Raw genomic sequence first — 22577 nt, 5'->3', positions numbered from 1 at the left:
AAACTTCATGGGAAAATAGAATTGAAATAATCTGTCCCATCTGCTCTCTCCACATTAGGTCTCATTCTATTAGAAGGTGATTTAAAGCCTAGATTGTGAATTTTAATATGCCTTCCAAGAAGTAGCAACCAAAGAACATTCTCCTTTAACTTATGAAAATACTGCTGCAGAGGGGAGAACTGGAGGTGGTGGAGGAATGTGTCTGTTGTCATGTTTCAGCAGACTTAATTGCTAAAACCAACACTGCAGATACTATCACTTGGCAAACAAACTTGTGCTGGCTAGAGCTGTTTTTACTTCATACCTGGGGCATTTATTATTTCTGGGTATGATCATGCAACCCTTTTTTCTCACAGAGGCAGACTGTAGAAATATTCACAGTCTCACTGACACCCAGTGTAACAGAAAGGCTTTGAGAAGTATTCCTTTCATTGACAGTGTAACATGTTGTTTACTCAGTGGAGAATTTTTTAAATCTTGATGCAAGAAGCAATATGGTCCTTGTCATAAGCAAGATATTTTTGTAAGGCTCTGTTATGCAGAATGCCATAGAGAAAATCTGCATAGGGAGTGAACATCATCAGTGACAGGGGAATCATCCTGAGTTTTCTTTCTCTGAGCTAATCTGATTTCCACAAGCAGCTCCCACTATCTCCTCCAGAGCATTAATTCCTGGTTCTTGAGCTACACTGCCCTGGCAGCAGAACCAGCACTACTATTTGTATATGAAGAATTCCCACAATTAAAACACACTTGGGTCAGACTCAGCTGGGCTGGATGGAAAATAAGCCTGTAACAAGCCAATGTATTTTATATGTTAGGGCACATCTATCTGATAGGGATAGGTATATGAGTGCATTTGCTTTTCTATATGTTTAGTGGGGTAAGAAAAGGAAAGAGCGGGGGTAGACTAACAATGAAACTTTCCACCACTTTTCACTAGAATGTTGGCCAAACCATGTTGATAAACTGAATCTGAGGGGCCACATGCTCCAGCCTTGACTTCTGTGTTTTGTTATCTTAGATGAGTGATTGTGTCCTGTATAAATCAATGCAAGGGTGCATGCTAATCCTGGTACCTTCATCAGGTTATGTGTTTGGGACAAAGGGCATTGCTTTGTTGAGTTAAAGGATCAAATGTGAGTAACAGGTCACTGTCACGTAACCCAAGGGTGCAAACCTCTTTGGCTATTTTTTATTTTCTAATTTTGTTACTCTGTGTCAAAGATGGCTGGAGATTCAGTGCTGCTGGTGTAGAGGCACTGATTTATTTGGGATTAAACTGGTCCTGTAATTCCACATTTATCATCAATGGTTCCATACAGAAGAATACAATGAGATCTTCGTAGCTAGTCCTTAGGGGCTTCTTTAGTCCAAAACTAATTCCCACAAACACCTTCTATCTCTCCTTCCCTGTATGAATAATCCCTCATTTCATACCCATTTTCAAAACAGAGATACCATGCTGGGAGATCCAAATCTTACTCTGGGAAGGCAAATAGTGCCTGTTTTGTACAATAAGCTAGAAGATGGGCCTTATGAGAGGTGATTACCTACCCAGTTAATTGGGCAATGTTTCAAGACAAGGCCTGCAGGATTCTTGGATCACAGACAGCTATTGTGTTTTTCAAGGTGCTATTTTTCTTTCTCTCATTCTGGGATGAAAGAAGGCTTCTCCTGACACTAGGCATTGGAAGCCCTATGTAAAGCCCATCCCTCTACTAACAGATATGTAGAAATATAAAACAAAAACCAAACAAAAGAAACAGGAAACAGAAAATCCAGAGCTGGACAAGGTGTATTGCAGGACAGCACTGCAAAATGCTGCCAGAGTTACTAAGGAAATTGCTTCATTATCTGCTCACAGCATCACTGCTGCAGGCCATTACTTCCAGTTGCTCCACTCCATGAGCATCAAGTCTTGAGGAACACTTGTCTGGAAGTGAGACTGAGGAGAGAGAAAGGGGGGCATAGGAAGCACATTTGTTTTAAATAAAACAAAAGTACAAATATCAGATATGATGGTATAAATGCTGATGTCTTGTAGTGAGAGGGAAAACCACCTCAAATCAGCTGTACTTGGACTTCTACTGGAGAGCTTTGTAGCTATCCAAATATAGCAAAAAGTGCCCATAGAATATCACCAGAGGGAAAATTCAATTATTCAGCAACTTCTGAAGCTGAATTCAGGGCAAATTCAGTTTGGGATTTCCTATTGTAGAAACATGCATCACTGAATCTCCTTTGGACAGACACCAGCAATATCAACAGCAGACTGTGAGACCCTGTGTTCCAATGCCTGGCTACGAAAGGGTCAGTTACATTTGTTTAAAATTTGGTAGGAGAGTAGTAAAGAATAACCAACAGTCAAACCAGCAATACTTCAAAGCAAATAAAAACTGCTGTCATCTATGGCTGTAAAGGAGGCCCAAAAAAGCCAGATGGCCCATTCAGGTATTCCACATGCCCTGGAGGTACTGTTCCCTGGTGGACAGACTTCTTCTTTTATTACACTGTATCAATTCAAATGGTTGGTGAGAAGGCAATTCGAGAAGACTATCATGTCTGTGATATCATCAAATCCCCTTAAAGCCTACTCTGGAGACTATAAGTTGACCAGAATGATGCAAATGCCTTGAGCTTTTGCCCCCTGCAAAAATTTAAATTCCTCAGCGTAGGAGGATTTGTCTCTATTTTGAACTTGAGATGGTGAGGGGCAGAAGGTGAGTGTGGATTTAGCACAAAATATTACATGTTGATCACTGGATGTTCCCACTAAAAGCACTTTTTTTTCCCTCAAGGTAAGGCATTTTTCTATCTCTACCACTCCCTGGAAAGATTTGTAACAAACGTGTGCGCTGTCTCTCACTGTCTAGCTTTGCAAAAAGCAATGCCTAGAGCAGAAACAGAAAATTATTTACGATAGAATTTCACACATTTTTCTGTGTGCTTAATGAAGCTTGAACTTGAGTGGAGCAGAGAGACTGCTTATTGTTGATGTTTTTTTTGAGATCACTGCACAACAAACAGAAACTGAATAAGCAATTAAGTTAACTGGCTCTGAAACTCCTACTGGCTGAGGATTAAGGTAATTATGTTTGAGCTTACACACATTCATTGCAGCTTTATTTCACTGCAGCAAGTCTTGCCTGCTTGCTTGTTGCTGATGTCATTCTAGAACTGATTGGTAGTGTTGTCCTTCTATTAATTACCAAAAAGGTTACAAACACAAGCTCTCTTTGCTATAAATATAGCTATGTTATTTTTATTACATGTTCAAAGGAGATGCAGACCTCTTTTGCTAGGTTTGTACAAATAGATCCAACTGTTTCTTCCTGCACCGAAGTATTTACAATACCTTAGACTTAAGGGATCAATTGAGGTAATACACAATAAATGGGTTTGGTATTGTCATACAGTGATTTCCCTGTCAAAGGCGGGGGGCGAAATCTATTTTTAAGTTTGAGCGAAAAGAGACTCTGGAAAAACAGTATCAGCCTCACACAATATTACTGGCAGGGCAGTATGGATTCTTCACCTTCTAGGTTACAAGTAAGTTTCCTTTTAAGTGGCTGGAATGCAGGGGAGGGGAAAGAAAGGGAACCCCCCACATTCTCCTGGCCTAACAAGGAGCCACAGCGTGAGAACCACTCCCTAGCAGAAGTAATCTGTGATTGACAATGGTTTTCTTTGCAGCCAGGGCTAAAAATGGTTTAGATGTAAGCAGACAAATGTAGAATATTTTAAGGCCCTTTACAAAGGCAAGCACCGCTTATACAGGCACTCAACATGCAGGGTGGCACCAAGAAAGCACCAAGCTTCAGACTTCCTGAATAAATCAAGGAGTTCTTGTATCAGGATATGAACACAAATGCAAGAGAAAAAGAATACCTTGTTATGGGCAAATGAGCAGGGGCAAATTTACAAAAATCTATTCTAATCTATTTGTTCTCTAGGCAGCTCAGGCATTTGTATGTGTGATCTTAGGCAAGCTGCTGTATTTGGCTTCACCCTTCCTTCCTAAACACTGAAAGAGAAATACTCTCCTCTTCACAGAGAGTATGAATGTGGGGAAGGCACTTGGTACGACCAGGGTGGGAGCTCTGCAAACAACCAGAACAAAGTCTGCGACTGATACAATTTCCCTGTAATATCAAAGTCAGCTCTGAGGTCTACAATGAAAGGACATGAAGGAAATTAGGTGAGGTGGGACAGCTTCAGAATTCCACTGGGAAGATGAAGGAACATTTTATATTGAAATATGCAGAATTGCCTTGTGCTGATATTAATGATGAAGGTGTTTGGAGATGAATGCTCTATATACTGGGGAGGCCACCTGAACTAAATAGGACCCAGTCCCAAGCAATGCAGACTTCTAAGGTCCTAAATGGGTATTTTGTAAACATGTTGATTAGTAACTGAAAGAAACCTTTATTTAAAAAAATGAAAACCAGAAGGGAAAGGCAATATTGACAGAAAGATCATAAATCATGGAAACTCTATAATGAATCAAAACAATAGATGCAACATAAACAACAGCATCTTTTATAAACAGAAATTAGATTGTTTTGTTTTACTCATTGGGAAGGCTAATATGCCTAAAACAATTTTCCCTGAATCTCTCATAAATGCTTTATGGTCAGCATCAACCAGCTGTTACAAAAAACAAAATGTGGATGATTTATATCCCAGAAGAGTCACTAACCCCAAACCACATTTTCCTGATGGACCTGACATTAATAACTACAAACACTTCCCCGACTATATTTTCTCACAGCAGAAGAAGAAAAGTGCAGGTGATTCATACAACAGTGATTTCTTGCTCTTGTTCACTTTCTTTCTCTCTTTATTATTAGCAGGCTACTACTGACTTGCATGAGTCACCAATTATCACCTTAAGCACCAGACAGGAACTAAATTATCACCGTGATCTCTCCACAAAGCAGGCATCACATCATGTTTGCTGGGGCCCAAATACCTCAGACTTGAAACAGGAAATTACTCTGTCCTCCCCATTTCATGGTATGAAGAACTAGAGTTTCTGGGATGGAGGAACTTGTCCAGCTCAAAAACTCTTTGGGCTTGCACTAATCTGTCTTTTACAGCAACAGATAATCTACAGTTTATCAATCTATGTGTCACATAGAGGCAAGACAGAGTTGTCTGCCCTTCCTCACTGACAATGGGAAAAGCAGGATGGCCGGGTCATGGTTATACTTCCACGTCTGATCACATGCAGGGGAGAAGATCAGCTCCTGCTTTAGTCTTTGAACTGTGTGTATTGTTACTGGCAACCCTCTCATTCTGGAGCTCTGGCACATGAAGAAACAAAACTCAATTTAACAGCATTTAAACAGCTGCCTCTAGATTCTCACTATCATCACAAAAATCTGATTATTTACAGGGAGTTGTTACAGCCTACTATTAATCCTCTGGATAGTGAGCAAATAAATTCTGCACCAGCTCTTGCCTAACTTTCCTTGAGTTTTTCCCTGGTGTAATAGCAATCAGTTCAATGGTGAAACCTCTGACCGATAGCCCAGTGAAAGCTTGCCATCATACATGAAATTAATGAACAAGGTTCTTCCTAACCATCTCTAAATACATCCTGAAGGGAATGTTTCTTTTTAATATCCTTTTAAATATTCTGTCCCTGTTTTTAGCAGGCAAATCAAAACCTGGCAACTTCCCCATGTCTGACATGGTCTGGCAGTGTTATTTCTGCTGAATCATGTGGCAAAAGCTGTGCTAATCTCAGCTCTTTCCATCCTGTCCTGCTTGAAACCAACCTTTCACTAACTCCTTTGTGCCTAATTACACAGTCAGGGGGGAGGTGGCTTCTCAAATGATGGATGGAAGTACCAATGAGAAGCAATGGAAAAATTTGGAATGACGTGTATCTTCAGATCACGGTTTCTCTTTTGTGAATAATCAAAAAAGATTTAAAATACTAATGCTGTTTTGGACTTCATAACCTTTACTCATTCAAAACCCATGCAAATAATCACGTATTAATAAAATGGCGTTTTCTGCACAAAATTTTAATTGAATACATCATCCTTCCCTTTCTCTCTCTATTGATGCATGCTCATATTTCTAACCTTTTCTATGAGTTTTTTGAAAAGTAAAGCAACAGAGTTTAAATGTCATTTCTCCAAAGGTACATGGTCAGTACTTGGAAATGGGTATGCACTAAATTAGTCATAGAATACATAACATCAGATGACTTAGGTAACAAATCATGACAAGCACAGCAAATGGTAAAAAAAACCACTTCATTTGAATTCCCACAAAATGCCACCATCATCCCTTCATAAACATTTTCTTTCAAGCAAAGGTGAGCTCACAAATTAAACCCTTTTTTAAGTTCAAATCTTACAAATGCTATATTACAGTCAGTTCCGCTAAATGGCTCTGGTCTAAATAAGATAAGCCTCTGTCCCATTCAGATCATAGCAAATGAGAGGATTTGAACATAAGACTCTTTGCCTGAGGCTATTTCACTACGCCACTTGGATTTTAACACTTCAATGGGACACTGGCATTCTTACTACTAAAAACATTGAAACAAGACATTTCCAATAATCTTCTAATCCCACCTCAGAAAACAGAAAGCTCACAGATGTTTTCTAACCTTACTTCCTATGAAAGTACAATTAAAACCTGCAGTACAAATGCCTTAAGTATAAAAACAACAACAACAAAAATCCACATTCTCATTATATGAAGAACATTCTCATTACATGAAGAGTGAGGTTAATGAGGTATTACCTTGGCAGGTCCTTTCATCTGTGAGCAGTTTATAACCTTTCTGGCAGCTGCACTCAAAGCTGCCAACGGTGTTTCGGCAGAAATGGTCACAGCCACCATTGTTTACCAAACACTCATCAATATCTGCGAAGAATGAACAGCAAAGATTTAGTTTGTGACAGCAAAATTTTAGTCTGTGACAGCAATTCAGTCATTCAGGGCAGGAACACAGGAATATACTCAGATCCCCAAGGAGGCTGCTATCCTTGTCAGGAACCAGGCTGGTCAGATGTGTCCCTTCCCAGACCTATCTCACAAGGCTTACAAGTAGAGCTATGGGCTGAGCTGTTCAGGAGATAGAGGTGTTTCTCTCAGAACTGGAACCAATAGATGACCCCAGGTGAGGTACTTTGGTGTTAAGGAACATTCAGGGAAGCTTCTCTGTGGATGGAGTGCTCTGCCTGACAGCAGACTTCAACCTGTGAAGGATGTGAATAGTTTAACCTTGTACATACAGAAACTATCAAAACATAAGAAAACACAAAAAATTGAAGTAATACCAAACACAAAGTAAAAGATACTTGAGTTCTGAAGAAGTACTTCTATCATCCTTACACAAACAAATGCAAGGATACGTTTTTTCAGAATCAGCATTATATGCTATTTCGCTCATTATTCAGTGACGCTGTGACAGAGTGTCACCCATTATCTTGTATCAAACTTTATTCCTTGGTGTAGCAGAAAAGGAACTGTCGTGCATGTTAAATGTTGTTTCTTCAGTTATTCTGAAGACAGAGCACCCACTGCCTTTATTTGAAAGCCATATAAATATATGTGTGTATATATGAGTGCTTTGTGCGAAGCTAGCTCAAATCTTTGTGTCTCGGGTAACAAAGTTCTCAAAGTGCCCCAAAATCACTAGTCTGTTTGTTGTCTGTGGTGCTCCAGTTCTGGCATTTGGCTGGCCAACAATAGACAACCCTGAGCTCCCAACCTGACAGATCTGGTGAAGAACACCCTGAGGGTCACTCTACGTAACACCACAGGACTGGAGGTAGCAACCCTTTTGGTTTCAGCTGTGATCATCTGCATAGGTCAAGACTGGCAATGAAAAGACAAGAATTTTTGGCCCAATTCCTGCAGCCTGGAATTTCCTTTTGTAGAAGCGACTCCTCCCAGCTCCCTAATATGCAAGTGGGACTGTGGTGTGGATGTTAGGATGGATTGCCATGAAAGGTCCTACCCTTTTGCACAGCACAGGTGTACCTAACTACAGTTTAGCTTGCCCTGACAAAACTGTGGGACAAATGGAATTCTGAATTAAAATTACTAACACATTATGCATCGTAAACACCCAAACATTCATCCATCATGAAGGATGGATCTGTGATAAGAACAACATGACCTTTGGGCTACTCTGCTGCCTGAGACTGCTTGAAGTAGAAATTACTTGCAGCTTGTCAAACATCATTCTGGAGTTACAATTGATGATTTAAATGATGGCCCCTAGATTTCACATGTTAAATTCCAAATTCCAATCTCTTTTCTGTGTCTCTCATGACCATAAGAGTCAGAAATGAAACCCTGCTGGCATCAGACTATAGATTTTAGGCTGTTAATAACTGTAATTCCACTGACAACGCAGCATATTAGCTTTACACCAGCAATTCTTTAGAAAAATTCTTAACCAGGATCTGGGTTAAACCCGTGAGAGTCCACAGGAAAAGAAAGTATTTATTCATTTCTTCAAACTGGAAAACATGACATGACCTTTTGAAACAGGGACCATGAAAACAGAATAGAGGTCAAAACTGTTAGCTGCAAAAACATTCTAAATAACATAAACAGTGCCAATGTCTCTGCTTTCACTGTATTTCTTTTCATGGCCATAGCGAGACTGACAAGGCATGTAAAAATTATTTCACTCTGTGGAGAGCAGCATATTGCTGCATTTCACTTGGAAGAGAGCAGTATCTAACTGTATGTGTGTCTAACTGGTTCAGAGAAATTGCAAAAACTCTGTATCCCCACTATTTTTCTTTCATTGGCTATAAATAATTTGTGTTATGAGCCATGTGAAAATAAATTATTCCACTGCGTAAAAAGGTTAAGGACCCATTTATCTTTAAACTCACTGGTACCCAACTTTGGATTGAGCACTGAAGTGCCTCTTTGAACTTCACAGAGGTAAGCATGTCTGCCTCTCATGTAGGGCAAAAATACACAGTGGAAACCCATTGTGGTGTCTCTACCAGCTTTGACATTTAGTCAAGTATTCCCCTACAGTTATTGGGGACTGTTTGAGGAGCAGTCATAAACCTGCTGTCTTCAAACAGTTCTCAAGTGGCTCCTTAAAAGGCAGGTTGCAGAAAAATAGCTCCAACTTCCCAAAGGCTCTGCTTCCCTTTATCCTCAGAAATGCAAAAGGATGTAAAGAACTGTATTTCCTCCACAGGGGTTGTACATAAAATGCCCTGATGATACTTTAAGAGTCATTCCAGACTGGGAGGTTGGATGGGCTTTCACTGTATTTGGAATAAAATCCCAAGGGATTTCTCCCAGTGCAGTAAGTCAATATTGTCAAGTGATACCTTGCTCATACAGCTGATGATCTGCTACAAAATACCAAAATGCAGATATGAAAATACAGACCTGTAAGAAACCACCGAGCATTGAAAATTATGGTCAAAACTGTCAGGTGAAAGTATGGTGTAACAAGCAACTCAGCACTCAAGCCTCCTGTTAGCTCTGAAAATGGTTCATTCAATTCCCAAGCAATTAAATACAAACAAAAGCAAAGATAAGATTTGCAACAAGGAAGCTAGCACCTTCTTTAAAGTTGTAGTATTTGAAGGAAAAAACCCCAATTGCAAATATTTGTCTGGAGATGGAGCTTAGCAAGACCATCACAAAAGCTGTGCATCCATGTGAACCCAGAAACAAACCCTGGGTTTGTAAATCTAATCTAATATATCATATCATATCATATCATATCATATCATATCATATCATATCATATCATATCATATCATATCATCATATCACAATTATGATACTGTATAATAATAGATTATCCTATTTTTTCCAAAGATCTCAAAATGTGAGGGAGGCAGTGGAATCATCTTTAAATAGATTTTTCAGTTTTAAATAAAAGTATAGAAACTCAGTTTGTGCTAAGTTGCATAGCTACAGTTTTACTCGGCTAAGCAGGCAGATTGTTATTTTTCTTTTCATGATCTTGTGAAGATTGATGGGAATGCATGCTCCTGTTTCACTTGCAGCTTTTTTAAGCTCTACTCAGTGCAATTCATGTTTGGATGGAACTGGTTCTGATCAGGGTCCATGTATGCACTTGTCTGCGCACAGATAAACCCACAGAGATTTGCCTTGCTGCATACAAGCCAGGGAACAAATTAAAAAGTATGGATTTTAGGCAACTTAGAACTTAATGTTTCACATAAGCTGCTTAAAGGCAACTGAAAGGGTAATCAACATGCAATCTGCACTTAGGTGTTGAACAATGACGGAGATGGAGATTTCCAAAGCCTCATCACAGGCGGAAGTGAGGATCCTCCTTTCAATGGCTGGGCAAATATTTGAACTGATTGTGTCAGTCTAATCCTTTGCAGATTTAAAATGCTACCTAACTCCAGGTAAATAATATACTCCCAGATCAACCTAAAACAATTACTGAAACTTCATAACACTCTTATTTTTAATAATGAAAGCCAGGGTGTTGAAATTAGTAATGCTTTTACCAGTATACAGTGGACATCAATATAACCATATTTTCTGAAAGGATGGCTGGTTTGCTAGTTCTTTTTATTCCCTGATTTCCTAATTTTCCCCTGCTTTCCTTCCCTTGCTCTTTCTCATTGTTTTAGAAATTACCACTGTCTCCTAAAGATTTGAACTAGTGTTGCCTTGTTGACACAGGTAGTAGTTCCCTGATGTGCACAGACCAAAAAGTACTTTATAAAGCAGCAACAAAACTTTTTTACCCCATGCTGGAGGTGGGGAAAGAGAGGAATAGAAAAAATAACTAACTCATCCACACTTGAATCCAAGCTCAGTGTACAACTCAGCAGGTTACCCTGGGGTGCCAATCAGCACAGGCTTGCACATAACACCTTGTACTGCACACTGTTCTATGTTACAAATATTATAGACCCACCAATGCTCACACTGAATTATTTTGATATTTGCCTGACACTTCTCAACAAAACTTGTAAACTCAGGATTAACATAATCAGAAGCTACCAGGCTCCACTTGCAATACTTTAAATGTAATATTGCATAGCATCTTAAATAACGCATACCAGGAATATCTCATTAAGGTAGAAAGATAATTTCCTATCCCCAGATTCACTGAATCAGTGCCACTATGAGAAAATCTAAATCAAAGCAGAACACAGGCTCTGCTGTTCCATCCAGAAGTATCAAGCCAGCCGTTGTGTGGTTTGTTTCCAGGAAGCTGTAAGTTTCAGTAGCTGCAGTTCCAGTTTTACAATGGATTTATCCAACATTTGGGAAAGGTGCAACACTTTCCTGCTTTACTTCATTTGTAAAATTGGGGATTGGTAGTTATCACTTGGTATTTTACAGGATCAATACTTTAAAATGCACTATTATGGAATAAGGTGCTATGAATCCAAGTTATTTGCTGTCAAAATTTTTAAGTCAAATCACAGTAGTTTAAATTTCTGGTCTGGGCTTCGGAATGGTTTGATCCAGCAGCAGGTTCCATGCTGGCAGTGCTTCGCACTGGAAGATTTTGTGAATGTCTGCAGGACAGTTAGGGCCATGTTTACTCTAAGAAGCACAATTGCTGTTCCACCACTCCACCTGAAACTTCACAGTTCATTGCCTCTTGCATATTTCAGAGAGGAATAATTCTAGTTATGCAGTACCTTCTACTTGAGGATTTCAAAGGCCAGCATCTTATTATCTTCATTTGATAACATTAAAGATTATTATTATTATGAGGCAGGTAGGATAGTGTGCAACTTGCCTGCATCAGATAGCTAAAAAATTAAATAAAGCATATATTATAGCAACCCTAATTTGAGTTCTGTGTTTCAACAATATCCTTACTTTCCCTCCCACACTGCTAATTAACTGTAAGAATGATAGTCATTACTGAACTGAAGTTCCACTAAGTAGCAAATGAAGATTCCCTGTTTAATTAGCTTTATAGCCAGGTTGTGGGACAAGGCATTTTCCTAATTAACAGGATTAAATCTAGACAGGAATGAATGTAATTAAAATTTAATCTCCCTCATCCTGAAAACAGGCTGCCCACAAAATAGAGAGCTTTGTGTAATGCTCTTAGAGCATGGAAAGGTTGAGGCAGGTTTCAACACATTTCCCTGATGTCACTTTCTCAATTTTCACCTGTTATCTTCGCAATTTCGCGAAGAAACCTGTCTTCCAACACAGATGGTAATCTGTCACATACGGATTTAGGTATCAGCTATTCACCTCCAGGACATATCCACTCTGACATTATCCACCAACCAATCAATAAAAGAGTCTGCTAGGCTGCCAAGAGATCAATCAACTTGTAAAACAAACATTATATCCTATTATTTTCTTATTACAGTTAATTAGATTTATAAAACACAAAAACCTTTGCAGGTGAAAAACTCTGAAATGCTGTCATAATAGATTAGGCCCAGATTTCCCATCTGTAAAAGGGAAAGGATTTACTAAATCTAATATGAAAAGAAAGGATTTTCATTTAAAATTTTTGCTGAACACTGAATTATTTTCTAACCTTAAAAACGTGTTAGTGCGATGCTATGAACCCAAACAGTGCAAGCTGTCTGAGGCTGTGACACCAGAATGTGAAGGGGACTGCAGACATAAAGATACAGACTGATAGTCTTTTTACTGTTTAGGCTGAGCTAAATGTTAAAACTATCCCTCCCCACCACCACCCCTCACCAGAAGCAAAGATAAACCTCACAGGAATCCCAGGAAATAAAACTAGTTTTCCTCCTGGAACATTTTATCAATGAAAAAGCTTTCTGTCAATCAAAATGCTTTTTCTAAAACACTGGAGAGGGAGAAATAAGCGTGATGTTCAATCTCCCATGTGTACCTGGGGACACTAAAGAATGTCTCTCTTTTTTTACAGAGCACGTGGAAAGCACAGGACATCAAATTCTAGGAAATTAGGCTGTACCTGTGGCTGTGTGATTGAGTACAGGCGGATCTGAAGTCTGTGGGTAAAACAGTGGGAGAGAACTGTTCAAATACACAGGGCTGACTGCTTACCTACCTTAATTATTCACACAGCCACTACCACCAGAATAAGTCTATTTGTATTGTTTATGCAGCAGGAGCTGAGGCAGAACTAAATGGGTTTCTGCAGGTTAATAACAAGAATAAGAATTAATTTGGTGTTTCTTAAGGAGAAAATCAGACAGAACTGTGGGGCTGACATTCCTAGGAATTTTCTCTGTGCTAGGTGTCACTAAAAAACAAGGCCTGGCTCTTAGTGTATTTAATTTTCCCATATAGTCTGAATGAAGAGCAAAGGGGCGAGTTAACTGTACTACTGGACCAAGATACAAGAATCCCTAGATTTAGTGTATGAACTCCATTTACATTTACTCATGGTTGTTTTAATTTACCCCATTGGAATTATTAACTGCTCAGGAAAGTTCTGTGCTTAATTTCAAGAATCTCAGTTTGTTTCTAGAAAAGTGTTTGTTCAATTAAATAAAATTGGTATTAAGGGCAGTTAAAGGTACTGATGTTGTCTCTAAAATCCCAGTGAAATAGTGCTAGCTTTCCTGGGATGAAGCTACTCTTGAAAGGGAAACAATTAGCCTCTGATAATTTAAATACCTTTTAATGAATCAAAGAAATTTGGATGCTGACCAAAAATTACCCTCCGTAAGTTTTTGAAGACACTACTTCAACCAGCCAGGGATCTACTCTGTACCAGGGAAGACAGATCCACCACTGAGAGCATGATCTAGTCATAGCAAAAAAACCCACAACAAACAAACAAACAAACAAACAAACCCCAAAACCCCCTCAAAAACAACTGTATTTTATGATGAAAAAGGCAATGATAAAAGAGTGAAAAAAATGCTGTAAGTTTTGAAGGTTGGCAGTTATGATTACGTGAGTAGTCAACTCCCAAGTAACAGCACAGCACACTTTTCCATAATATACTGTGGTCGTTGATCATCAGGGGGCTTTATATTGTTGAATAAATGCAAGGTCTTTTCAACAACTGAAATGCAAAATATGACCCTCTGAAGCATTAATTTAAAGGATTTGGCATTTTCAAAGGGGAGGTTCACGAAGACAAATAACAACTGCACGTTTCTGGAGAACAGGGATATTTCCTAGTTGTGAAAAAACCCCTAATTTAGTACACATGAATTTATTTTGTGGGGATAGATGGAACCCTTGGGAGGCACTGAAATGGAATGAGTTACATGGCAGCTGACCCAAGTCAGCAATTTTTTAATGAAAGATAATTTGTTATATTATATTTGTCTGTCGTGAACAAGTCTACAGCAGTCAAATGAATTGTATCTCTTTAAGCCAAAAAAACTCCAAAACAAACAAGGCCCAACTGAAAACCTAAAAGACAATTCCCTTAAAAATAGGGTAAGGGGCAGTGAAAGTTTCACACGTTGTGGATTAGATAAACTTGCAGCAGTAGTTAGAAGATTCTGCTCTCCCCTCTTTTTTTTTTTTTTCATTCCATTTTCTTCTTTCTGAAAAATTTCGACTTTGTTGGTATCTAAAACTTGCATTTTCTTCAAATTTTTTTTCTTTAATAAAAAAATCATGGGTTTAAAATTAGGTTTTCCATCACTGTAGTCTGAAACTTCAACTCTTTAGGAAAGACTGAATCACTTATGTCTCTAAATCAAAGTCACACATGTATTCCTCAGTGAGTGTCCAATTGATCATTTTTCTGATCCCCACACTAGGCTTCTGACCACTGTCACCTAGCACCAAGAGTTTCCATCTTTTCCTCCCTCAAGTCCCACTCATTCACTCACTTTCTGCTGATAACCAGCAGCATTTTCCCTCTCCAAAATTCTTCCATTATTTATGGTTTCACCATGAACTCTTCAGAACCTTCTCCTCAGTCAGATACTCTTATCGTCTCTCTTACTAGACACCAACAACAGCCAACTCCCTGTTTGCTCCAAAAAAGTGGGGAAGAAAAATTAGAAACCTAGTTTTGAGTCACTTTGCAGTCTTAGCAAGTCTTGAAACAGCTGTTTCCAGGATAGCAGTGCTAGCCCAGATGGTTCTGGTTCTCTCACTGGACATGACACAGAGCTTTCTACTGAGCTGCTACAGCTGCCTGCTGGATGCTGCTGTTTTCCTCACATTGGATTGATCTTATATGTGCTTTGTCTTGAGATCTGGATAACATTGAAGGAATAGCATAAAATGACTGCAGCCTCAGCAAAAAGACCTTAAATTTTCTTTCTTTAATTCACATTTAGGTAGCTTTTTGAAAATGTTTTTGTAGCTACCTGGCTACTTGTGCTCACAACCAAATCGTGAGTCTTACCCACCTCTTCTAAAACAAGTATCTCTTCTCATAAGCTGAACTTGATTATTACTCTCCCATTGGTTACTCAGTTTTCCCTCTCTCAGTCCTGATCTTTATGATTGTTTATTTTGGACATTGATGGTTTCGCATCTTGCTTAGACTCATATCAAACAAAAAATAACCCCAAAACTGCCTCTGTATTTTAATATTCCCTTTTGGCTTTAGTATTTAATTTATCATTTCTAGCAAATAAGTTCCCTTTCTGTTTTCTTCTTTCACCAACTACAAGTCTACCTGTTATCTCTGCAGCATACATCTGGTTGATTCATATGCCAAAAACTTCCCTGTGGAGGCATTTAGTGGGTCCATCTATAAGAGTCTTCTTGGCACTTCCCCAAAGCGTGTTTTCTGAAAATCCTGCCAGTACTCAAGCCCTGACCAGGACCACTGTTTAAAAGATAAAATTCCCGATTTTCATCTCATTTCATGTTGTTTTTATTACTTTTTCTTTGGTTGGGCAGACATATCTATTGTTTCACATTTTGAAATCACCCACTGGCTGCCTTTGGTTACTCATTTGTCACAAATGTCTCTATTTTTAAATCATATGGTTTTGTCGGAAAAAGAGGAGTACTGGGAAGGGGAAGAGACAAGGTGATCTAGCTGCTGCACCATTTTTCAAAAAAATTTGATGGTTTCTGTAAATCAAATGAGCAGTTTGGGATTCACACAAATCTGTCTTTACCAAGAAGGTCCCCTACTTGCTTCCTGAAAATGGCATGTGGTCTCAAAACCCTTTAACTGTGTAGAAGTACTGGATAATGGTCAGAACTGATGTGTCAGGTGGTAATTTTAAGAAAGTCTGCCTATTTTAATGGAATACTTAATCGCACATTTAATCTGTTACCATACATATATAGAAAATGATTATTTTAAATTAATGCTTTTGTTCCTCCTAAAAGCACCAATTTAATTACTGAAAAACCCACATTTTCACTAGTATCATTCTTGTCATTAGTCTCATATTATGAATTAACTTTGGTGCCAACTTCTCATGCAAGGCAAAGATGGCTCTCTGTCCATGCAGACATAAGAGGCTTTTGTATTTAATTTTTTCCTTGTTTTTAAGATAAAAGACAGACCTGAGCCACAAGATTTATATTTGCCTCATGATCAATATGGAGAGGGCAAAGGTATTTTTTGTTTCGATACGTGGCTATAATGGCTTGTGATTGCACCTGATCTACTTTCTGATAGCTCTTTGCTTTCAGGTACAAAGAAGCAAATGGTGCTTATTTTTGAAAATGCACTTATTTCTAGTGGCAAACACTGGAAGGGTACATTGCTGTATCTTGAAAGCAGAATTGTGTAAAGAATCTGACAGAAGTAGAATTGCTTATAACAAATTATGAAAAATAGATCTTGATTTGATTATTGGGAAGTTTATTCTTGGCTTATATTGATGAGAAGTAGGGAGAAAACCATCTGGGGGGGAAGAATGGCTCAAAATGAACCACTTAAGTAAACATTTCAGGGTTGCTTAGAGACAACACATACTTTAATAGCTAACTTCTAAAGCTCTACCACCTGACTTCAGACAGCTTGTGGACTGGCTTTGACAAAATCACTTGATAAAATTATTTGGCTCTGGCCTGCCACTGAAAAAAATCAAGGCACTCTGATCCCTCTGGAGTAGGATGTTTTTCAGAGGGAGGAACACTGAAAAAAAACAGAGAGGGACTGAGAATTTGTCCTGCACCAACTTCCACCTCTGAATTGACAACACAGGCCTCTTTGCACCACTATTTTACTGCTTTTTCTTATATTTTGTTTCTATTTTTGAGCTCAAGGAGAGGACCTTGTATTCCCTGTTAGACTCTGAGGGGAAGTGGAAAGGCTAATCCAGTTCAGAGATATTGTCAAGGCAAGTAAAGTGGGTTGGGATTACACTTTTGCTTCGGATTAAACTTTTTCCATGTTATTGCAGTAAGACATGAGTTCAGAGGGTGTCCCATGTTATTTCCCAATGCACATCTCTTTAAGTTTGTATAAATAGGAGGTATCTGAGTCATATTATGCAAAACCTCTAATCCCATCAGGAATTACCAAAGGCTGATGTGTTTATTTTCCCTTGGGGAAATAAATTCACCTATTCTTCTGACTTTATTCTAGAACACAGTTCACTGAGGGGTTCCTGAGAGAAGTAAATAAAATAAAATCAAATAAAATAAATAAAATCTGATGTCCCCTGAGGGCTGATGCATAAGAGAGAGGATGGAGATTCTACTTGGGTGTCCACGGTGGGGACAACAGTGGCCTAGACGATCAAATGAAGAGTCACAGAAGGTGGAGTCTACACAAAGGCTTGAGGATGACAACCTCTGTTTTAAAAATGAAACTGCAATTTTCAGTGCCTTTTCTACTGAGGTTCTTGACTTGAAATCCCATGAGCATTCCGTTTTCTGAAATGTCTGAGAAATTTTCTGCTAAAAAGTCAAAAGTGTATCTGACTTATTACCTTAAAATATTTGTACTACTTGCCACTCCCAAAGATCATGGTTAAAGTGGTTTATGTGCTCAGGTCAGCTTCTTCATAGAGAGTCTAAGCACTGAGTCTGTCTCAGTCTTGTTCCACTTGCAAAGTTTGGCATTTTTTTTCCAGCAGAGCAAGTTAAAGTATGCTGAGAGTAATCCTGTCTTTCCCCTATGTACTTTTGACAGACTCTAAGCAACGTGCACACTATGGCTCTGGGTTATCCCAGAGTGATCCAGACAGATACCTTCATTTATGTGCAGCAAGCAAAGAGATGCTACGCATCAGCTTAAAAGGAAAAGCTGCCCTCACTCCTTGTCACTGTACCTTTGACTAAGGTAAGGCTAAGGGACCATTCCCCATATGCTCCTTTCCAAACCAAACTATGAATCCAAGGCACTATTTCAGCCTTGAAAATTTTATGTGCTATACACATTTCTCTGGCATGAAGCACTGACATTATGAACCAGAATCAAGTGTAAAAGTACAATCACCCTATTAACACCTAAATTATAAGACATGTAAGTAGATGGCCAAGGTGCAATGATCAAGGAAAATGTAATCAAAAGAAAAGGGAAAAAGCAGTTCTCTGTCCTTTCTGGCTTTGCCAGGCATCCTCTTCAAAACCCCACTGTAGTGTAGTTTTGAAGCTGACATTTATGCTGACATTTGCTGGTACCACAGCACTCTGACTGCAGAGGAGGTGATGACTGTCAGTAACTTCTTTCATTTGAGTTTATTCTTTCATAACATTTGCAAGTTTTTGCTTTGCTTTGTTTTTTTTTTGAGAAAGCAATGGAAAATGTAACAGCTTGTTATGCCTAATGGCTCATAATGCTTACATTCCTCAAAAACCTATGTGGAGGGAGCTAAACTGACTTCTTCACACGTGTCAAGAAAAAAATTCATGTTGCTAGAGAAAGGCACGCTGGGAAAAGCTCTCTTTGTAAGCCCTAGGACCTGCTCTAAGACCACTGATACTCCTTTCACTGCATGGGGTACCACAGAAATTGCACACACTGCTCATGGGAGATGCACAGAAAGAAGGTATCGATTCAAAGCAGGAGTAGTCAGACAGCTATGAACAGATTTGCCTCTAAATGTTAAATTCTTCAGGAGATAAATTAAATTCTTTTCCCCATTTAAAATGCTGATATACGTGAATGAATTCAACAAAGGAAAACTTTGTGTTTAGGTGACTACTTTCAGTGAGATCAGTTTAAGGAAAAAAAAAAGTTCATTCACATGAAATCATTTGGGCCTGCCTTGTATTTTTCTCTTGGGTCATGATCCATCTTAGTTCAGAAGGCCTGTTCCAAACTTGCAGTCTTGACTCTAAAGAGTTGTTGTGAGAAGTGTAGTCATATCAGCCATGAAAATTTTATCTGCCTTAGTGTAAACTTGACTGATGCATACATTGTAGAGCTTTTCTTGCACTGGGTTATATTTTACTGTCTAATTTTTACTGATATGTAGAAAAAAAGTCAAATTGATCAGGGATATTAATCAAACAAAACCTGAGTTTATCAAAGGTACTCTGACAGCAAAAAAATTGCATTTAGGCAACAAATGAAAAAAACTATAACACTCTGAAATTTACCTAACCAATCCCAGTGAAATAAAAGTATTTTCATAATTCAGGCAAACTAATTGTGGAAGTATGAGATTAACACCTTTATCTTACTAATAATAAACAGTAAAAAATAACCTATGCTCTGTCTGGTGTACTTTTTTAAAAAAGAGGAAAGATTTTCAGTTTCATATGAATTGATTTGGACTAACAAGATGCAATTCTAAGTGCTTTAGTCAATTTAATCAATTTTAGAGAAAAAAACTAAAACAAATTTTAAGTAATTTCAATTAATGGAAGTATGGAGGAAATCATAACTGTTCACAGATACTTTGTAGCCAGGAAATGAAGCCAAATTGGCCAGCTGAACTGTTCACTGTGAGCTTTTCACTCAGTGTTAGTGTGTTCTGAATAAAAAGAGAGGAAAGACTTCAGCATCTGAGTCATGATCTTATACCAAACGGATGTCAAGCATTAATTTAAAGCCTTTAATTTAATGAAAACTTTCAGTTCATATTTAACAAAACATACTTTGTTTCATTGAAACTCATTCTCTAAAAAACTTTTCTTTTCATGGAAACAATTCCATTTTCAAATTTATTCACTTTCAGGGTTTTATTTTTTTGTTTATTCAAAGCTGATTTAAAACACATTTTCCTGCCGTGATAGGCTGGAATTAAGAATGATAAAAAAAGTAATTACTATATCAAACTACCAGAGCCAGTGCAAAATTTCCCTTTTATTTGAAATAAACTTTGATGCAGTTCTTTGACTGAATTTTTTCATTAGTCTCTATGCTCCTGATTTTATTATTTTATTTTATTTTATTTTATTTTATTTTATTTTATTTTATTTTATTTTATTTTATTTTATTTTATTTTATTTTATTTTATTTTTCCCCCCTAGATTGCTTAATGATAAAGGAGGTTTCAGAGCTGAGTTACTGGGCAGATCATTCACCACTCAGGCATTTCTGATACTCCTACTGTAGTCAAGTATTTAAGCGCCTCAGTGCCACATTTCTTTGCTACATCTGAATGCTGAAGGATGGAGGCCTGTTTTGAGGAAGCGGAGAGCCCACCCCATTGCTGGGTCACCATGACAATGAGACAGCAGGAAGGAGAAATGTTTGCCATGCAGGCACATAACCCCAGCATAACACCGCCCTAGTAACATATCCCAGAGCCTGAGAAGGGCTGAGTGTCACACAGCCAAGAAAATGCACCATCTCTAGGTGGGGATGCGAAGGGAACTTTCTGTCTCCTAAACACACATCTGTAAGATCACTTGGGCTTGGCACAGACCTACTCCTGCACAGGAAGATCCTGTTGCATTTAGTCACAGTTGGGGGCACATTATGAACATGTAATACCACATTGCTACTAATCCCCCTCACATTACAGCCCAGCTGACTATCCCAAAATCCTGTTGTCAGGTTCCTTCCCCTTAAGGGTGGATCATCATAAGAGGCAAACCAAATGATGAAATGTGGGTGAAATGATGTAAAACAGGAAGTCAACTGAATAAAATAATCCACATCCTGCTGTTAAAAAAAAAAAAATCTGCAGGACATTGCAAAGTTAGGTAGCACTTTATGAATGTTTGTGGAAAAGTCATAGTTGAGATGTTGCTTTTGCTCAATGACCCTTAGAAATCCAGTTTCTCCTGCTTAAAAATTTAATTTGCTGTGCCATTTGACCCTAGGAGCTCAGCAAGGGCTGTAGCCTGCACAGTACTTCTATGTCTAGGCGCAGAGTGCTGGAAAGTTGCTTTTTTCAGGCACAACACTGCCTGGGGGCACAGTTATGTTGTTAAGTCCCAGGGCAGAAACAGAGCATATATATCATACACATGGTCATATATTTTACACATGCTAGAACATGCTAGAAGCTTGTTGCCCTTTCTCTTGCTCTAATTCACTTAGAGAAGCAACGAAGGAAAGCCCTTGTCTCTCTCAGGTGTCATCTTTAGCCATCATTCTCAGTCTTTCTCTACTTTAAGTCCTGAGAGAAGAATTCTCCCTGGCTCATCTTGTCTCCTGCAGCTGCCCTCGGGAAGGTGAGCTCTTTATTGTTTGATCCAGTTTGGCAGATGGATTTAAACAATCTTCAGAAATCTGTGCTAAATCTAATCTAGTCTGACTTCACTCCTCTTGAACCCTGCAAGTCTTTTTCAAATGAGCTTCCTGCATGATCAGTTACCCAAGCTGTATTTAGTATATTTAAAATGTTGAACTGATGAATTTTCTCACTGAGGGCAGAATGGAGCTGGATCCATGAAAAGGTCACTCAGCAGGAAGGAGGCACAGAAACCAACAAAAAAGGGAGCTAAGGACCACGTAACCCCTGATATGCCCAACACAGAGGATATTAAAATGGGTAGGAGGTAATGAGCAATAAGCATCCCAGGCCTCTACGTCTTTCAATGTTCAGTCTCCCTTTCTGTGAATTGGCTGAATCCTGTGGGATAACTTGGTAGGCACTGTTTCCTCATGTGTAGCACAATAATCAACAGCATCAAATGAACTGAGCATCAAGCTGGCATCACCCAGTTACAATGGCAATAGGAATTAAATGGCATTAATAAGAGGGAGAATATGGAACTCCTTCTGCATAGAATGTCTCTTCTCTCAGCTGTCAAAAGCCTCCATGGTATGGCTTATTAAGAGCCAAACTGACAGGAAAGCTGAAGGGAATAAAGGAGCATTCTCCATTGTGTGCCAAGCCAACTGCAGGAAGACTTGAGCTCAAGACTGACTTTTAAAAGACAGCAAATGGTTAACAAATTTTTATCCAAGCACCATTAATACATCTGAAGATCATTCTAACTAGACCACAGACAACACTTTTGTAAATTATGTATGTAACAGAGAAATTAGAGATTTTTAGTAAAAGATTAAAAAGGTTTTTCCAGTTTCCAGAAAGCAAAGCAATCCTCCATGACAGTGGACAGTAGTCTTCCTACGTGTTCTGCCAGTATCTGTACCTATTCCATGTTAAAACTATCTCTACAACATTATACCTCCCAATTTTACAGACATTTGATATAAACCAGACTGTACTCTGCATTAAAAAAGGAGCTTGATTCTTTGAGGTACAATGAACTCTTATTTCTCACTATGAAAGAGGTCAACCTCTTGCAAAACCACTGAAGGCAGGTTCCTTGTATTACTCTGAAGCTGCTCT

General features: G+C 38.6%; 1 protein-coding gene across 4 annotated transcripts in view; it reads right to left on the bottom strand.

Annotated features, from left to right (window-relative positions):
• SCUBE1 (signal peptide, CUB domain and EGF like domain containing 1) overlaps positions 1-22577 on the bottom strand; it is a 198995-nt gene that overhangs the window by 42678 nt on the left and 133740 nt on the right. For all 4 annotated transcript variants that reach the window (XM_015628660.3, XM_015628663.3, XM_015628662.3 and 1 more), the window contains one exon: positions 6772-6894. In XM_015628660.3, coding sequence (XP_015484146.1) covers positions 6772-6894 — 123 coding nt within the window. The remainder of the gene's footprint in view (positions 1-6771; positions 6895-22577) is intronic.

Source organism: Parus major, chromosome 1A, assembly GCF_001522545.3.
Source record: "Parus major isolate Abel chromosome 1A, Parus_major1.1, whole genome shotgun sequence".
Taxonomy (NCBI): Eukaryota; Metazoa; Chordata; class Aves; order Passeriformes; family Paridae; genus Parus; species Parus major.
The sequence above is the reverse complement of the archived record's forward strand: the minus strand, read 5'-3'. Positions and strand labels throughout refer to the sequence as shown.